This window comes from Panthera pardus, unplaced genomic scaffold, assembly GCF_024362965.1.
Source record: "Panthera pardus isolate Hobbes unplaced genomic scaffold, ASM2436296v1 HiC_scaffold_17, whole genome shotgun sequence".
Lineage (NCBI taxonomy): Eukaryota > Metazoa > Chordata > Mammalia > Carnivora > Felidae > Panthera > Panthera pardus.
The window spans coordinates 9,969,925-9,984,275 of record NW_026526732.1 but is presented as its reverse complement, the minus strand read 5'-3'; the positions used below and the strand labels follow the sequence as shown (position 1 = coordinate 9,984,275).

The 14,351-nt window shown below is 42.8% G+C and overlaps 1 protein-coding gene across 4 annotated transcripts in view; it reads left to right on the top strand.

Annotated features, from left to right (window-relative positions):
* The window catches only part of SNX9 (sorting nexin 9), a 125,151-nt gene that overhangs the window by 63,149 nt on the left and 47,651 nt on the right, over positions 1 to 14,351 (top strand). For 3 of the 4 annotated variants that reach the window (XM_053904317.1, XM_053904319.1, XM_053904318.1), the window contains exon 5: positions 11,313 to 11,399. The exons of the other annotated variant lie outside the window; for it this stretch is intronic. In XM_053904317.1, coding sequence (XP_053760292.1) covers positions 11,313 to 11,399 — 87 coding nt within the window. The remainder of the gene's footprint in view (positions 1 to 11,312; positions 11,400 to 14,351) is intronic. 4 annotated transcript variants of the gene reach the window in all.

Here is a 14,351-nt window from a genome sequence, read left to right as displayed (position 1 = left end):
GTTTTAATTTTTTTAGTGTTGAGAGAGAGAGAGAGAGAGAGAGAGAGAGAGAGAATATCCCAAGCAGGCTCCTTGCTGTCAGCACAGAGCTGGACGTGGGGCCCCGACACACAAACCGCAAGACCATGACTGAGCCGAAATCAGAGTCGGATGCTCCACCGACTGAGCCACCCAGGCGTCCCAATTCGTCTTATTTTAATTCAAGGACCTACATCAATCATTATCTCAGGATAGGCTGCAGCACTCTGCACACAAAGTTGCAGTCAGGCTCCAGTCTTGTCCTGTTGTGAAATAGCTTCCTCGGTGTTTAAATGTAGCAATACAGACGGATTAGCATAAGTGTAAATGCTTTTTCTTCCAGGTTATTTAGAAGAAAATATAACCCCCTTTTCGAAGTCGGATTTTCATAATCCGTTCGGACATACTAAATCTAGCCAGATCCTTTGAAAGCAAAGAAAAAGTGAACTAAACTAGAAGTAACAGAATAAAGCAAGCATGACCATAATTAACTGAGCATTTGGATTTAATTTAAATCAAGTAAAAATATTTTTAATAACCGTCTATGCTTTCGGTTATCTGGGATAGGAAAATAACTTAAATAGGCCAAAATGGTGATGATGTTCATACATACCATGAAAACTGTCATGACCAAGAAACCAGGCAGCCATTACCAATTAGTAGCTTTTAAAACTTTTGCTGTCGGGTTTACTCATTCTTTCATTTTCTGGATGTCAATGAGAAAATACCGTTTTTGTCCCAGGGATGTGGCTCTTGGGATTTTCTAATTACTCTGGCACTGTGTTCTCTCCCAGAGGTCAGTCTGATTTGGAGGACAAGTATGTCAGAGGCGCCGGCTCTCTCTGTCCCCCGGTCAGGCCGTGCAGGGCACACCCCCTGTCCCCTCCGCACACCGTTCACTTCCGAACCAGCATCTGTCTGCTGTCCTCGGCACCGATGATTTGAAATTTGGCTTTCTTCCCACACACGCAGATTTAAAGCCCTGCATTCAGCTCCTGGTTATCCAACTTTCTGACTGTTGTATCTTTCCTCTAAATCGTGTATCTTTTTTTTTTTTTTAATCTCTCTAAAAGGTTCTATCCGTCTGCAGATCTCCTTGAATAGCTTATTTTGAGCCTGCTATTTTTTAATCTGTCTGACCCTTCCTTGACTTTGTATTCTCAATCTGTCCTACATGTCAGAGTAATTAGTTCATAAATTTGTAATTTAATATGTAAAAAGCACTTCCTTGGGCTTTTCTTAAAACTCCTCATTTCAGGGTGCTTGAGGTACCTTCTGGTTCTGGCTGCTTACTGAGCAGCTGCAGAGGTCATGCAGTCACTGGTGTAGAGGAGAGAACAGGGTGCTTTTATCACAATGACCCACTGTGATCTTTTTCTCCCTTTACTAGTTCATGGGGGGGGGGGGATCCCTTATCTGTAAAACATAGTCCAGTTGTTGGTTGTGGTATAGACTAGGATTGGAAATGTCAGAGGAATATGATGCAGTGTTCTTTAAATGTGTTTGGACAATTTAGCTTGGAAAACGGTAAAGCTGTTTATTTTTTAAGTACTTGGAGAGAATATCAAGGACATTTTTTCCATAACCTTGGAATATGGAAAGACAGCACAGTGTCTTGCGGCCGTTAAGGAAAGAATGGATGCATTTAAGTAAAAAAGTAATACTAAACTAGAAAAATATTTCGCACATACCACAGAAACCGGCTAATTCTGTTAACATACAAAGAATTCTTGCAAATCTATAGAAATAGATGAACAGCTCAGGAGAAAAAAAAACGAGCAAAGGGTGGGAACAGATTTTTCATTGGAAAAGTAGTACAAACAGCCAATAAATATAGGAAAATACTCATTTTTAGTGTCTGCTATTAAATTAGCAGAGAATTAAAATGTTTTAATACCCCACGTGAGGAAAGGAATATGCTGATAGGCATTCTGCTGCAAAGGTGGGGGAAGGATACATTAACAAAGCCTTTTGGAAGACAGTTTGGTAACATGCATTAATATTTAAAATGCATCTACTCTGTGCCCCAGCAGTTCTGAGTTTACTTATAGAGCTCCTCTTGGGACTCAGCCACGTGGGCTGCAGATTCACCGTGCAAGGTCCAACATGAGGACGTGGGGACACACACGTCTGACCATAGGGACCTGGCCAGGCAGAGTGCAGGGCGGCCACATGGTGGGAAGCATGAGTGTGGGTTTAGATGTACAGGTGTGGACGTCTGTTGTTTTTTAAACAATTTTTTTTTTATAAAGTTGATTTATTTTTGAGAGAGAGACAGAGTGTGAGTGGGGGAGGGACAGAGAGAGAGGGAGACACACAGTCCGAAGCAGCTCCAGGCTCCGATCTGTCAGCACAGAGCCAGACGCGGGGCTCGAACTCACGAACCGCGAGATCGTGACCTGAGCCGAGGTCGGCCGCTTAACCGACTGAGCCACCCAGGCGCCCCACATCTGATTCTTTTTTAAAAGCACATCAGTAATGTTATCTTTCCCGTGCTTGAGTACGCACACACCACAGATGCAAATTGTGTGTAGAACATTTATTGAAGCATAACCAGGAAATGAATGGAATTCTCATTGTTTTCTTACTCTAATACAGATCTTAAGGTGGATGAGGACCACTATTGCAGTACCTTTAGAAAAGGAGAATAGTTTCTAGTGGTTCATACTAGTTTTGTTACTAGGGACTTATCTGGTATTTTCCAGCTGCAAGAGCGTTTCATGTGGCAGCTGTGCCACCAGCCGCCATTCAGAGACGTATGTGGGGACAGTCGCCCCAGTCTTGGTTTTCACCCAGTTATCAGTGTTTCAGTTACACCATTGCTTTGATTCTGAGAAGCTTCTCACTATAGATCTTTACAAACCTCGGAGGTGGCTGCTTCTGTGGAGTATTTACTTTTGAGAAATTAATGGGAAGTTTTGTACTTAATTTTTTAAGTTTTTTTTTTATTATTATTTGTTTTGAGGGGGAGGGGCAGAGAGGGAGAGAGAATCCCAAGCAGCCTCTGCACGAGTCAGCGCAGAGCCCAACGTGGGGCTTGAACCCACGAACCGTGAGATCACGACCTGAGCTGAAATCAAGAGTCAGATGCTTAACCTACGGAGCCACCCAGACACCCCTGTACTTTCTGAAGAAGAACAATAGGGATTACACGTGAATTAAAAGTTCTGTGAAACTAGATGTTTCATCTGAAGCCTTTGACTTGAGAGGTTTATTTTTCTATCTTGAAATACTGGCAAGATCTACATCCCTGGGATGAACTGCTTCTGTCTTTACCACACCGCCTCCCAGTTCCCCATGAATCTGTCTTCCTGTTGCCGGGTTCCTCATCCCCTGCCACCAGCACCGTCCCCAGGGTGGGGTGGCTCTGGGAAGCACCAGAGCCTTGCCACCAGACCTGAATGTGACGCCTTGTGAGCTGTGGCTTCCGGAATTGCAGGATTAGGCCCCTTGTAGAAAGTAGTGTTGTACACGGAAGACATTTAATAAATACTTTGCTTCTTTTCTCACCTCTTCCCTTTTCCAGGGGTGTTCTCATGCATCTGCACTGGTTTCTTCCAACCTCTCCCTCTCCTGCCACGTGGATGTTCCCCTATGCCTGTCTCCAGTCTCGAATTTTCTCTTCAGTTTGCTCATTTTCCGGCTTCTTGTTGAACGTCTCCGTCCGCCTATCCCTTCTGTGTCTCAGAGCATGAGCACAATCACTCATTTCCCCACAGAAGTAGTTTCTCTTTCTCCCTTTCCCATTTCCTTTCTCTGACATGCTCGTACTGCCCTTCTTTCATAAAACCCTAGCCGAGTGCCGTTGGCAGCCACAGTTACTGACGGGAGGGTCCTGCATCCTTTACATGGGCAAGGGCAGGAAAAACCCTCGCTTTTAATCCCAGGCCTCATACTTCCGTGAGACTTAGGTAAGTTTCTTCCCTTCCATGCCTCCATTTCCTCATCTGGGAAACCTCATACGATTGTAGGAATGAGTAAATGGAGAGCTGCTTCTCAAGTATGTAATGTAGTACTTGATAGAGATTTAATAATTGTTCGTGACAGTATCTTACACACCACTGCCTCTACGATAAGATGATTAAGTGTTTCGGTTCTTTGCTCGAGAAACTGTAGGGGCTCCCCCGTCGCCTCCTGAACCAAGTGACCCCTTCTGCGCATCGAGAGAGATCCGTCGAGCAGGTAGCCACTACCCTGTCAGAGTGGGACAGGTGGACACTGAACAATGCATGGTAGGGAACTTGTGTAAGAAAAGCATCTGAACTTGAGGTGCGACAAGACTTTTTCCAACCTGTTATGTTTGTCTGATTCCTCCACATGGCCCCATCCTTACTTTGTCCTTATGATAGGCTCCAGCCAAACTGGCCCTTCTCCAGATAGACCCCATGCTGTCCCACCTCCTCTTTGTATCTTTTGCTTTTGCCTCCAAGAATGATAGAGTGACTCCTTCCATCTTTCAAGTCTGCCCACCCCCCAAGGTTAGGTTCAAATATCATGTCCTTTGTGAAGCCTCTTTTTTTGTATGTATGTGTGTCTTTCATTCTCTCTTCTTGATTCCCTCTGTGCTATTTGTGATTCTTAATCACAGATTATATTACTTAATTATAAACTTGCAAGCTTGGTGAGAAGCAGAGATTTTGCCTTATTTTTTCTATTCCCATAACCTCTCTGAGGCCTTGCACCATAATACAGTTCTCTACAAACGTGGGAGTGATTTTTTGGTTCATTTGTCAATACAGCAAAAAGTATTTTACAGGGGCGCCTGGGCGGCTCAGTCGGTTAAGCATCCAACTCTTGATTTCAGCTCAGGTCATGATCCCCTGGTTCAGGAGCTTGAGCCCTGTGTCGGGCTCTGCACTGACAACGCGGAGCCTGCTTGGGATTCTGTCTCTCCCTCTCTGCCTGCCCCTCCCCTGCACTCTCACGCACACACTCTTTCTCTCTCTCTCAAAAATAAGTAAATGAACAATTTTTTTAAAAAGGTATTTTACAATGGAAAATGTTATGAGATTGACTGAGTCCAACCCGAATTCTCTCTAGGGAGGTTTGTGTTCTCAACATCGACTGGGGGACTGGGAGCCACCATAGCACCTCATTCTACCACCCACCGGTTTTCCCAGTCAGAAGTAGCTCGTTCTCCTACAGGAGACCCACTGAGATTGTTAACTATCTTTTAACCATTTGGATATTAAACACATGCTCAAAGTTAAGTGGGTATTTAGGGAAATGACGTCTTTTTATTCAGAGATTTTCAGTGTAATGATATTTGTTATGAAGGGTTTTTTTGTTGTTTAAGGGATAAGGAAGACCATAGTAATTTTATGTTGGAACTACATTTCCCTTTCTCATTCCACCCCCCACCCCCACCCCCAAATCCATGCTTAGGCCATTTTAAGGCCATTTTGTAGACCATTTAAAAATAAATCAGCAGGGGCGCCTGGGTGGCGCAGTCGGTTGAGCGTCCGACTTCAGCCAGGTCACGATCTCGCGGTCCGTGAGTTCGAGCCCCGCGTCAGGCTCTGGGCTGATGGCTCGGAGCCTGGAGCCTGTTTCCGATTCTGTGTCTCCCTCTCTCTCTGCCCCTCCCCCGTTCATGCTCTGCCTCTCTCTGTCCCAAAAATAAATAAAAAACATTGAAAAAAAAAATTTTTTAAAAAAATAAATAAATAAAAAATAAAAATAAATCAGCAAAAGAAAATGTCACATGGGTATTAATTTTGCTTATTATTTCATTACCTCAAATGAGATCTGTAGTGCCATAGACTTCTCATAATTCTTATTGAGATTTCCTCTTTACAAAACCCTATTGGAAAGGTTCTCTCTGTCTCCCCACCCCCATGTGAATTCTTTTTAGTTGCTTACAGAGCTTTGTAAGGAAGGTTGTATACATCTATTTAAAGGATCTGTTGACATTTCTCCCCAAAACTTCATTAGGCTAGTGATACTAATTTTCCATGCTTTATTGATCACGGATCCTTGCTTTATATAAGACAGCTTTATGCACCTAGGGAACCTTTCCAAAACTACGTGCTATCAGGGGCGCCTGAGTGGCTCAGTCACGTAAGCATCTGACTCTTGGTTTCAGCTTAGATCATGATCTCATGGTTCATGAGACTGAGCCCCACGTCTGGCTCCATGCTGAGCATGGAGCTTGCTTGGGACTCTCTCTCTCCTGCTCTCTCTACCCCTCTCCTGCTTGTTTCTCTCTCTCTCTCTCTCTCTCATAAATAAACGCTAAAAAAATCAAAATAAAATGCTTAAAAAAAAAAGTACATGCTATGAAATTCATTGTTTAGGGTGGTTTGTCATTGTTTGCTTTCGTCTAATAGGAAACAAATAACAGAAGCAAAGGGTTTGTTTTGTTTTGTTTTTTACCTTAAAACTGCTCTGGTGAAGGGCCAGTGAGCATTGTTCTAGCACGGCCCATCATCACAAGTGTCCATAAGCCTGTCCTGCATGGACTTTTGTTAGATCCATCTGGAGGTTACTCGTAGCCTCATCCTATCTGGGACATAAAGCTACCGATATTACTTAAGACTTCGTGCTGACGAAGTAAGTAAACTCTCTAAACTAATACAAAGATCCCCATTTCTTTTGTGTGTGTGTGTGTGTGTGTGTGTGTCTGTGTGTGTTTTAATGTTTTATTTATTTTGAGAGAGAGCAAGCGAGCACAAGCAGGGGAGGCAGAGAGAGGGAGAGAGAGAATCTCTCTCTGCACTGTCAGCACAGAGCCCCATGTGGGGCTCAACCTCACGAACTGTGAGATTTTGACCTGAGCTGAAATCAAGGGTCAGACGTTTAACCGACCGAGCCACTCAGGCACCCCCCAGTTGTCCCCATTTCTTAATATGAATTGTAATGTTTTAATATTCTGTATTTTAAAAATAAATATCTGGAATTGACATCTGTGGGTTCAGAATATGAATTAACAAAGGGCTTGTTAAACCAGTTGTACTTTTTGGGTCATTTGCAGTTAGTGCAAATGCATTTCATCGGTTCTTGTGATCTAGCCTCATTCTTAAAAGAAGGTACAAGTTTTATATTCTGACCAGTGGTTTTGTGAAGTTAGTCGAGGTTTATCTGAATTAGATGAATTACAATTAGGTAATTTCCTCTGAGCAAAAGATCTATAAACAAGAAAACAGGAAATTTTTCAAATTCTTAAACATTCCAAGTAGAAATGGCTAGGCTCTTTACATAAGAGATTTTGTACCTACTGTAGGTTCTTTTGAGAAAAAGAGTTAAATTGTTGTCAGAAACTATTGAAATGTTCTTGGGCATAGAAATCACAGTCTTTGCTTTCTGTTCCCTTTTCCTGACACAGTTGGCACACGGTCATTACAATCTGATGAAGGAGAAAATGTCAGGTAAAGACTTTAGTACCTCGGTCAAGCAGATGAGTTACAAAAACGAAAGAAGAAAAACTATAATAAGCCTCAACCTTCACAGAGCAAGCAACTTTCTTTTCATTTTTGTTCCTTATCCCTGGACAAAGTCTTGCCCTGGACATTTCTAGTTACAAAATTCCTTCCTTCCATCTTTCCTTCCAAGCAGGAGACCATGTATGAGGGGAGAGTGGAATGATAAGTCAGAGCAGGGTAGGCCAGCTGACAACAGAGTGTGCGAGCATGTGAGGGAGGCACGGCGAGAAATCCCGTGTGTGGTGTTACGGGAGCCCTGGAATGCTTCCACTGTCTCTGCTCCAAGGTAACAACAAGAAGGGCAGTGAGCCCGTGATTCAGGACTCCTCTTACCTGGCAGGCTTCTCAGACTGAGTGGTCTACTCTGACCTGTATTGATTGAGCGTCTCCTGTAAGGAACCAAGTGGGCAGCCAGAGCGGTGACCATGAATTGACTTCTGTCGAGCCATCGTATGTCCTTTGTACTCTTGTTTGCTGGTTTGGTAGAGAGCCAGATAGAAAGCAACCTTAATGAGCTAAATGGGTAAGGGGCATTAAGGAATCTACTGAAATCACTGCTTCCCTGTATACTAACTAATTTGGATGTAAATTTTAAAAAATAAAAAATAAAGTTAAATCAAAAAAAAAAAAAAAAGAAACTACAAACCTACAATTACCAACTGGGAGTATACCACTTAATTTTTATATTTACGAAATGCTACAGTTTATTTTTCTCAAATTATTTCAAATTATTATCAAGAAACTAATAAATGAATATTATAAAAATGCAAAAAAAAAAAGCAACCTTAATGAAAGACATGTTCCCTTTTTCATTAATCCTCAGACCTAAATCACTCTCAGTATCCAACCTAGTTTCAGAGGACACAGAAACAGTGGCGTCATTGCCCTTCTCTGCATCTTGTCCCGGCTGCTCCCATATGGATGCTGTTGTGATGTGTGCAGTGAAGTTTGTCCTTCTCACACCACATCTTGTCTGCTTACTGGGACACCAGTGAATGAGTCAGATCTCAGCACCCGCACAAGTCCTTGCCCTATTGTCAGAAGTAGGAGTTTGCTTCTTACTGGTCCAGGTCCCCCTCAAGATGTCATATAGAAGAAAATACAGCAAAATATAACAAAACCAGAACCTCTCATTTTGCGGTCAGCAGTTGCAGACTAGTGTTTTTATTTTCTTTAAAAATACTTTTTTAAAGTAACCTTTTATCATTTTAGAAGCAGTACATAAACACTGTAGAGAATTGGAAAATTCAGGCCAGCAAAAAGAAAAACGTCACATCCACACCGTGCATGACTACTGTTTACACCTTGGTGCATACCTTATTTTCCCTGCGTGAGCATGGTTACCCACATGCTTACCTGGATGAGACACATTGAGTACCTGCTGTTTGTAACCTTTTAAAGGTTGACGATCCTTTCCTTTTCAGTAAATTTTCATCTGCCATAATATCCAGACCACTTTTAATTTTCCCAGCAGCCCCCAGAATGTCCTTTACGGCTCGTTTATGAACTGGTGTTCAGCGCAGCACCAAGCGTTATGTCTGGTTGTGTCCATTATGTCCCTCACATGTGTCCTTTCTTTCCAGCACAATCCCTACTTTTTTATTCTGACTTAGTTTTACTGTAGAATTCCAGTCTTTTGGATTTGTCACATTGTTCCTTTGGTGTCCTTCAAGTTGTTCCTCTATCCTCTGTACTTCTTACAAATTGGAAGTTGTACCTAAAGGCTCAGTGGATTCAAATTGAACATTTGAGACAAGAATATACCATAGGGATATCCTATATTCACGCAATATCACCTCAGAAGACGTAGTGTCTGGTCATTGATCACAATGACCTTGGGTCAGGTTGATGACAGTCTTGTGCTTCCACTATCTAGTTACATTGTTTCCTTGTGACCAGAAGGTCATCTGTCTGGTATTGATTCAGTGCTGGTAACCATTCTCCTATTTGTTTACCACCAATGATAAGCCTTGCCTGAATCAGTCAGGCTGTTTCTCCCACACTGTAAGAGGTGGCTTTCTTCTGTAAAATAGCTCTTTTCCTTTACCAGTTGGAGCTAGTTAGCTACCTTGGGAAACAATTTCTGCTGGAATTAGGTATAGATATCTAGTTCCTTCCCTTTAACTCCCAGTTTTCCAGGTAAGAAGTTGTTTTAATAGCTGCCTCAAGTAGTGACAAATGAGTTTTCCCATCTTTATTTATTTATTTTTTTTTTGGTATTGTTGTGGACCCAGCGGTTTACATTGATTCAATGTATTTCCACCAGAGTGGGTTTTTCTTTTTTAGGTTTATAACTGTCACCCCTTGGAAGCCCATTCAAAATGTTTCCTCTAGCTCATCGATATCTGGAAGCTTTCTTGCTCTTAAATATTGCCAGTTCTGTTATCTATGTCATTACTGGGTCAGCTTTGATTGATTCGTCTTTCTCTTATCCATGGTTCATATTTTTCTGCTTCTTTTCATGCCTGGTGATTTTTTTTTTTTTTTTATTGGAAGCCAGACCTTGTGATTTTCACCTTGTTATATGCTGGATATTTTTGTATTCCCATAAATATTTCTGGGTCTTGTTCTGGTATACAGTTAAGTTACTTAGAAATAGTTTAATCCTGTCACATTATTTTAAGCTTTTTGAAGTGGGACCAGAGCAACGTTTAATCTAGGGGTATTTTTGCCTGCCTACTGAGGCAAACCCTTCTTAGTAGTGTACCCGATGCCCTGTGACTCGTGAGGTTTTCCACTCTGGCCGGCGAGAACCATCTGATGCGAGAGATTGATACTTCATCCTTGCGTGTGGTCTGCCGCTTAGTGTGAGCCCAGGGCCCAGGTCCGTAGATGGTTCTCTGTGCAGCTCTCTTCCTCTTTGGCCCTCCGCTCCAGGCTGCCAGTTCTGTCTTCTCAATTCACAGAGACCACTGGTCTTTGTGTGGGTTCTTCATCCCTAATCTGTGGCTTAGAAAGTCTCTCTAGGCAGGATCAGGTCCTTTATTGTCTGATGCCCAATGATTGGAAAACTGCTTCATATATTTTGTATTTTTTTAAAATAGTTTTAGTTTTAAGTGGAAAACTGGATCATCTTGATGGCCTCCTTTGTATTAATTGATTTCCAAAGTCAAGTTTATCTGTATCTATAAAATGGAAATAATACCACCACTTACTTAACAAGAGAGTCCTACCTGGAGAGTGAAAAGTGCATTCTCGTAGCACCACGTGAACGTTCTGGTAATGACTTCCCTACTGGATAGTTGCACAGTGGGCTCAAAGCCTGGACACTGGGCTCCGCAGTTGTCCTCTTGACAACGATGCCAGTTTGGGCGTCGAGTAGCTTCATGGGAGCCGATCTGTTACGTGTTCCCACAACGACGCTGCGTACTGAGCCAGGAGCGCGCACTGGAGACCTTTGCTCCTGCGTTCACGGGTTCTGTGCTCTCACCTGGGCTTGCTGGGTTCCATCGTGACTCTGCAGTTCCTTCGTTGTCAGCCGGGTGGCTTCGCTCATCTCACGTGTCTGGTGGCTTTGAAAGCACTGGCTCGGCATCTTGACGTTTTTAACAGCTTGACTTTGCATTTCCTCTGGGGTTTTTCTCATCGGCTGTATGACCCGCATGCTATTTGTTCCGTTCCTTCTGTGCTGCTTCTGCTTATTTTTAGTGCTTTAGTAATACCGCGATAGGACAACAGTCTCTAGAATATGCACTGAAGACAACCCACTAATACACAGTTGGGGCTTTGCTTTTTGCATGGAATGTCTGGGAATGAGCAGCATGCTAGAATTTTCTGGTGAACTTAGCCTTGCCATGAATTTGCTGTTTCTAGTTAGAAGCTTGGGTGTGCTCTTTCTTTGCCCCGTTTACTGAGCACTTCTTTTGTTTTAAGGTGGATATTTTGGCTCAGATTGGTTGTATTGAAAGTCTCAGCCAGTCACCACCTTCTTCATCTTCTCCTTCTCCTACCATAAATAAGGTAAAATTCAAACTTGAATGCAAGAGGAAATAAACATTTAAAACCTCATGACGTAACCCTTTTCCCCAGGTGAGGCGATGGTTGTAGGTGAAGTATCTCACCGAGGGCCGTCTTGGGGCATGGAGACGTAGGGCGTGGGCTAGGTGGGAACAGGAAGAGCAGCAGGGCTGTGCCCCTAGGACAGCTGGTCACTGAGACTTGACCGATGATCTATTCCAGGGGCAGCGAGCACCAGTGAGGGGTTCTCAGTCACATGGTTGGCAGCGTTAGGGGGTGTTTGGTACCATAAAAGGTGGACGAGGAAGAGGATGAAGACCTTGCCCCGCAGAGGGAGAGAAGGAGGAAAGCCAGAAGAAAGGAAGGAAGAGGCAGCCCTGCGTTTGAAGCCTTGGCTCAGGAGCAGAACAGGTTGTTTTGGCCAAATGCCTGCGGTCGGGGGTTATTGGCATTGGAGGCAAAAAAGTCAGAGGCTGCAGGGTCATTAAGCCAAGTCTTCGTGGCCAGGTTATTTGGTACAGGAGGGGTTGGACTTGGAAGGCTCTGGCATCTAGCACCCAGAAAATGTTTGTGCCGAGCACCCCAAGAATTAAGAGTTGCTGTTGAACTTTTTGGTGAACGGTTTGTCTTCTTCCTCTTTCTTTTATGTACCTGAAGCCAACGGATCATTAGCGAGAATAGAAAATATCTTAAGTGGCTGTTATCCCCTCTGAGGGGATGCGCCCCTGAGGCATGATCTGGCAATGAAACCATTGGAAATGCAACTTCCCATCTTTTCCTCTAAAGCGCATACTAACAGGTGAACCATTCACATGGCGTTTACTCAGCGAATTGCCAGTCTTCATTCTTTTCTATATATTCTAGCTGAGCTGCCATGTAATAAGGTAACCTCTACTGAGCGCATACCGTGGACCAGGTTTTGTGTTATATGCTCTGTGTGCATCGTTTCATTGAATCCTTTCAAAGCCCCCGTGACGAAGTTCACGTTATTATATCTATTGTATAAGCATGGAAACAAAGAGAGATCATGTAAGTTGCCCAAGTTCATACAGCTAGTACGTGGTAAAGCTGGGCTTCAAACCTAGACAGCTCTCAAAGCCTAAGATCTTAACCGCTATACCCACAAGAAATAGATTCCTACAGTTTCATTAAGGGATTTAAAACTCCCTTAAATGGACCAGTATTGGGGCGCCTGGGTGGCTCAGTCAGTTGGGCTTCTGACTTCGGCTCAGGTCCTGATCTCACAGCTCCTGAGTTCAAGCTGCGCGTCAGGCTCTGTGCTGACAGCTCGGAGCCTGGAGCCTGCTTCAGATTCTGTGTCTCTGTCTCTCTCTGCCCCTACCCCATTTGTGCTCTGTCTCTCTCAAAAATAAATAAACATTAAAACAAAAACCAGTATTCTTATCCTTGCCCCTTTTTACCCCATATTATTTATTTGGAAGATGCCCAGCTTTCCTCTGGTGATCACGTCCTGAACGCCCATCACTACTCACCCCTGCCTGGCCATTGTGACTCCATTTTATGGTCCTTCTGGCTCTGTCAGCTACAAGCCAGTCTGCTTTCTTAAGAAACTTACCTTACCTTACCTTCCAGTGGATACATTTAAATGTCTCATGACATAAGGCCAATATAAATGGATTTCTCTACTTACCTTATGAGGATCAGGTAGCTGTTAAATTTAGATCAGCAAATATGTTGAGTACATTGCTCCTGGCCATAAGAAGCATTTTAATTTCATCGGAGTGGGGGCTGGGAGAGCATCAGACATATCAGCCAGTTCTAGTGCAAGGCAGATTAAAATGTGTTCATGATAGAGATTCAGGCAAACATGCTTTGGGAGCATGCTAATTAACAAATAATTTATTGAGAACTTACTACATGCCAGGCCCCATGTTTATAGGCAACAGGAGATCACTGGTGGCCCTGAGGGACACAGCCCTACTCTGGAACCCCTGCATACACCCTACTGGAATTCAGAAGGCAAAAAAAATGATTATATGAACAAATTTTGTGTGTTGGATTTTCCAGCATTTTGTTAAGAGTTCACGCATAGAAAAGTTAAATGAATTTCATAGTGAATAATCATGTTTTCACCTTTTAGATTTTACCATTAACATTTTACTATTCTTGCTTTATCAAACACACGTGCCCACCCCTTTGTCCACCTAATGCCTGTCTGTCTGCCAACTTTTCTGCAGTGGGCTGATAACTGCATTTATAACTCGAAAGGCATTGCTATTTTAAGAGTATGGTAGTGTCACGTGCTGAAAATTATTCATCCTGTGATCAACCACAGCAGGTTGTTTTCCTTGAAAAGACTGAAGTCACTGAACATAAGGAAAATCTGATTTCCTTCTTTGTGAAAAAAAAAATGATAATGTTATGAAGATTAGGTGTCTGCCAAGAATAATATGTATTTGCTACAAATGATCAAGAACGTCATGTATTTTTTGAAAAGCCAGTGACAAAAGCATTAAAAAAAAACATATTAACCACTTTAAGTAAAAAAAAAAAAAAAAAAAAATTTGTGAGTTTTTGCCACTTTATGTAAGACATTTTGAGAATCTTTTGGGGGAAATGTTTTTTTTTTGTTTGTTTGTTTGTTTTTAAAAGGCCTTCAGACATGGGTGGCTCAGTTGGTTAAACGTCCGACTCCTGATTCCAGCTCAAGTCATGATCTCAAGGTTCATTAGATAGAGGTCCTAGTGGGGCTCTGTGCTGACAGTGCAAAACCTACTTGGGAGTCAGTCTCTCTCTCTCTCTCTCTCTCTCTCTCTCTCTCTCTCTGCCCCTCCACTGCTTGTGCTGTCTGTCTCAAAATAAATAAAATACATTAAAAAACATTTAGAAAAAGAAGGCATTATGCCCATGAATTACTACAGGGAGTGAGCAACTGATATGAAATAACTCCAGTAGAAGACTGACTTTGGGAGAACGTGAGGCCAGCAGGCTCTG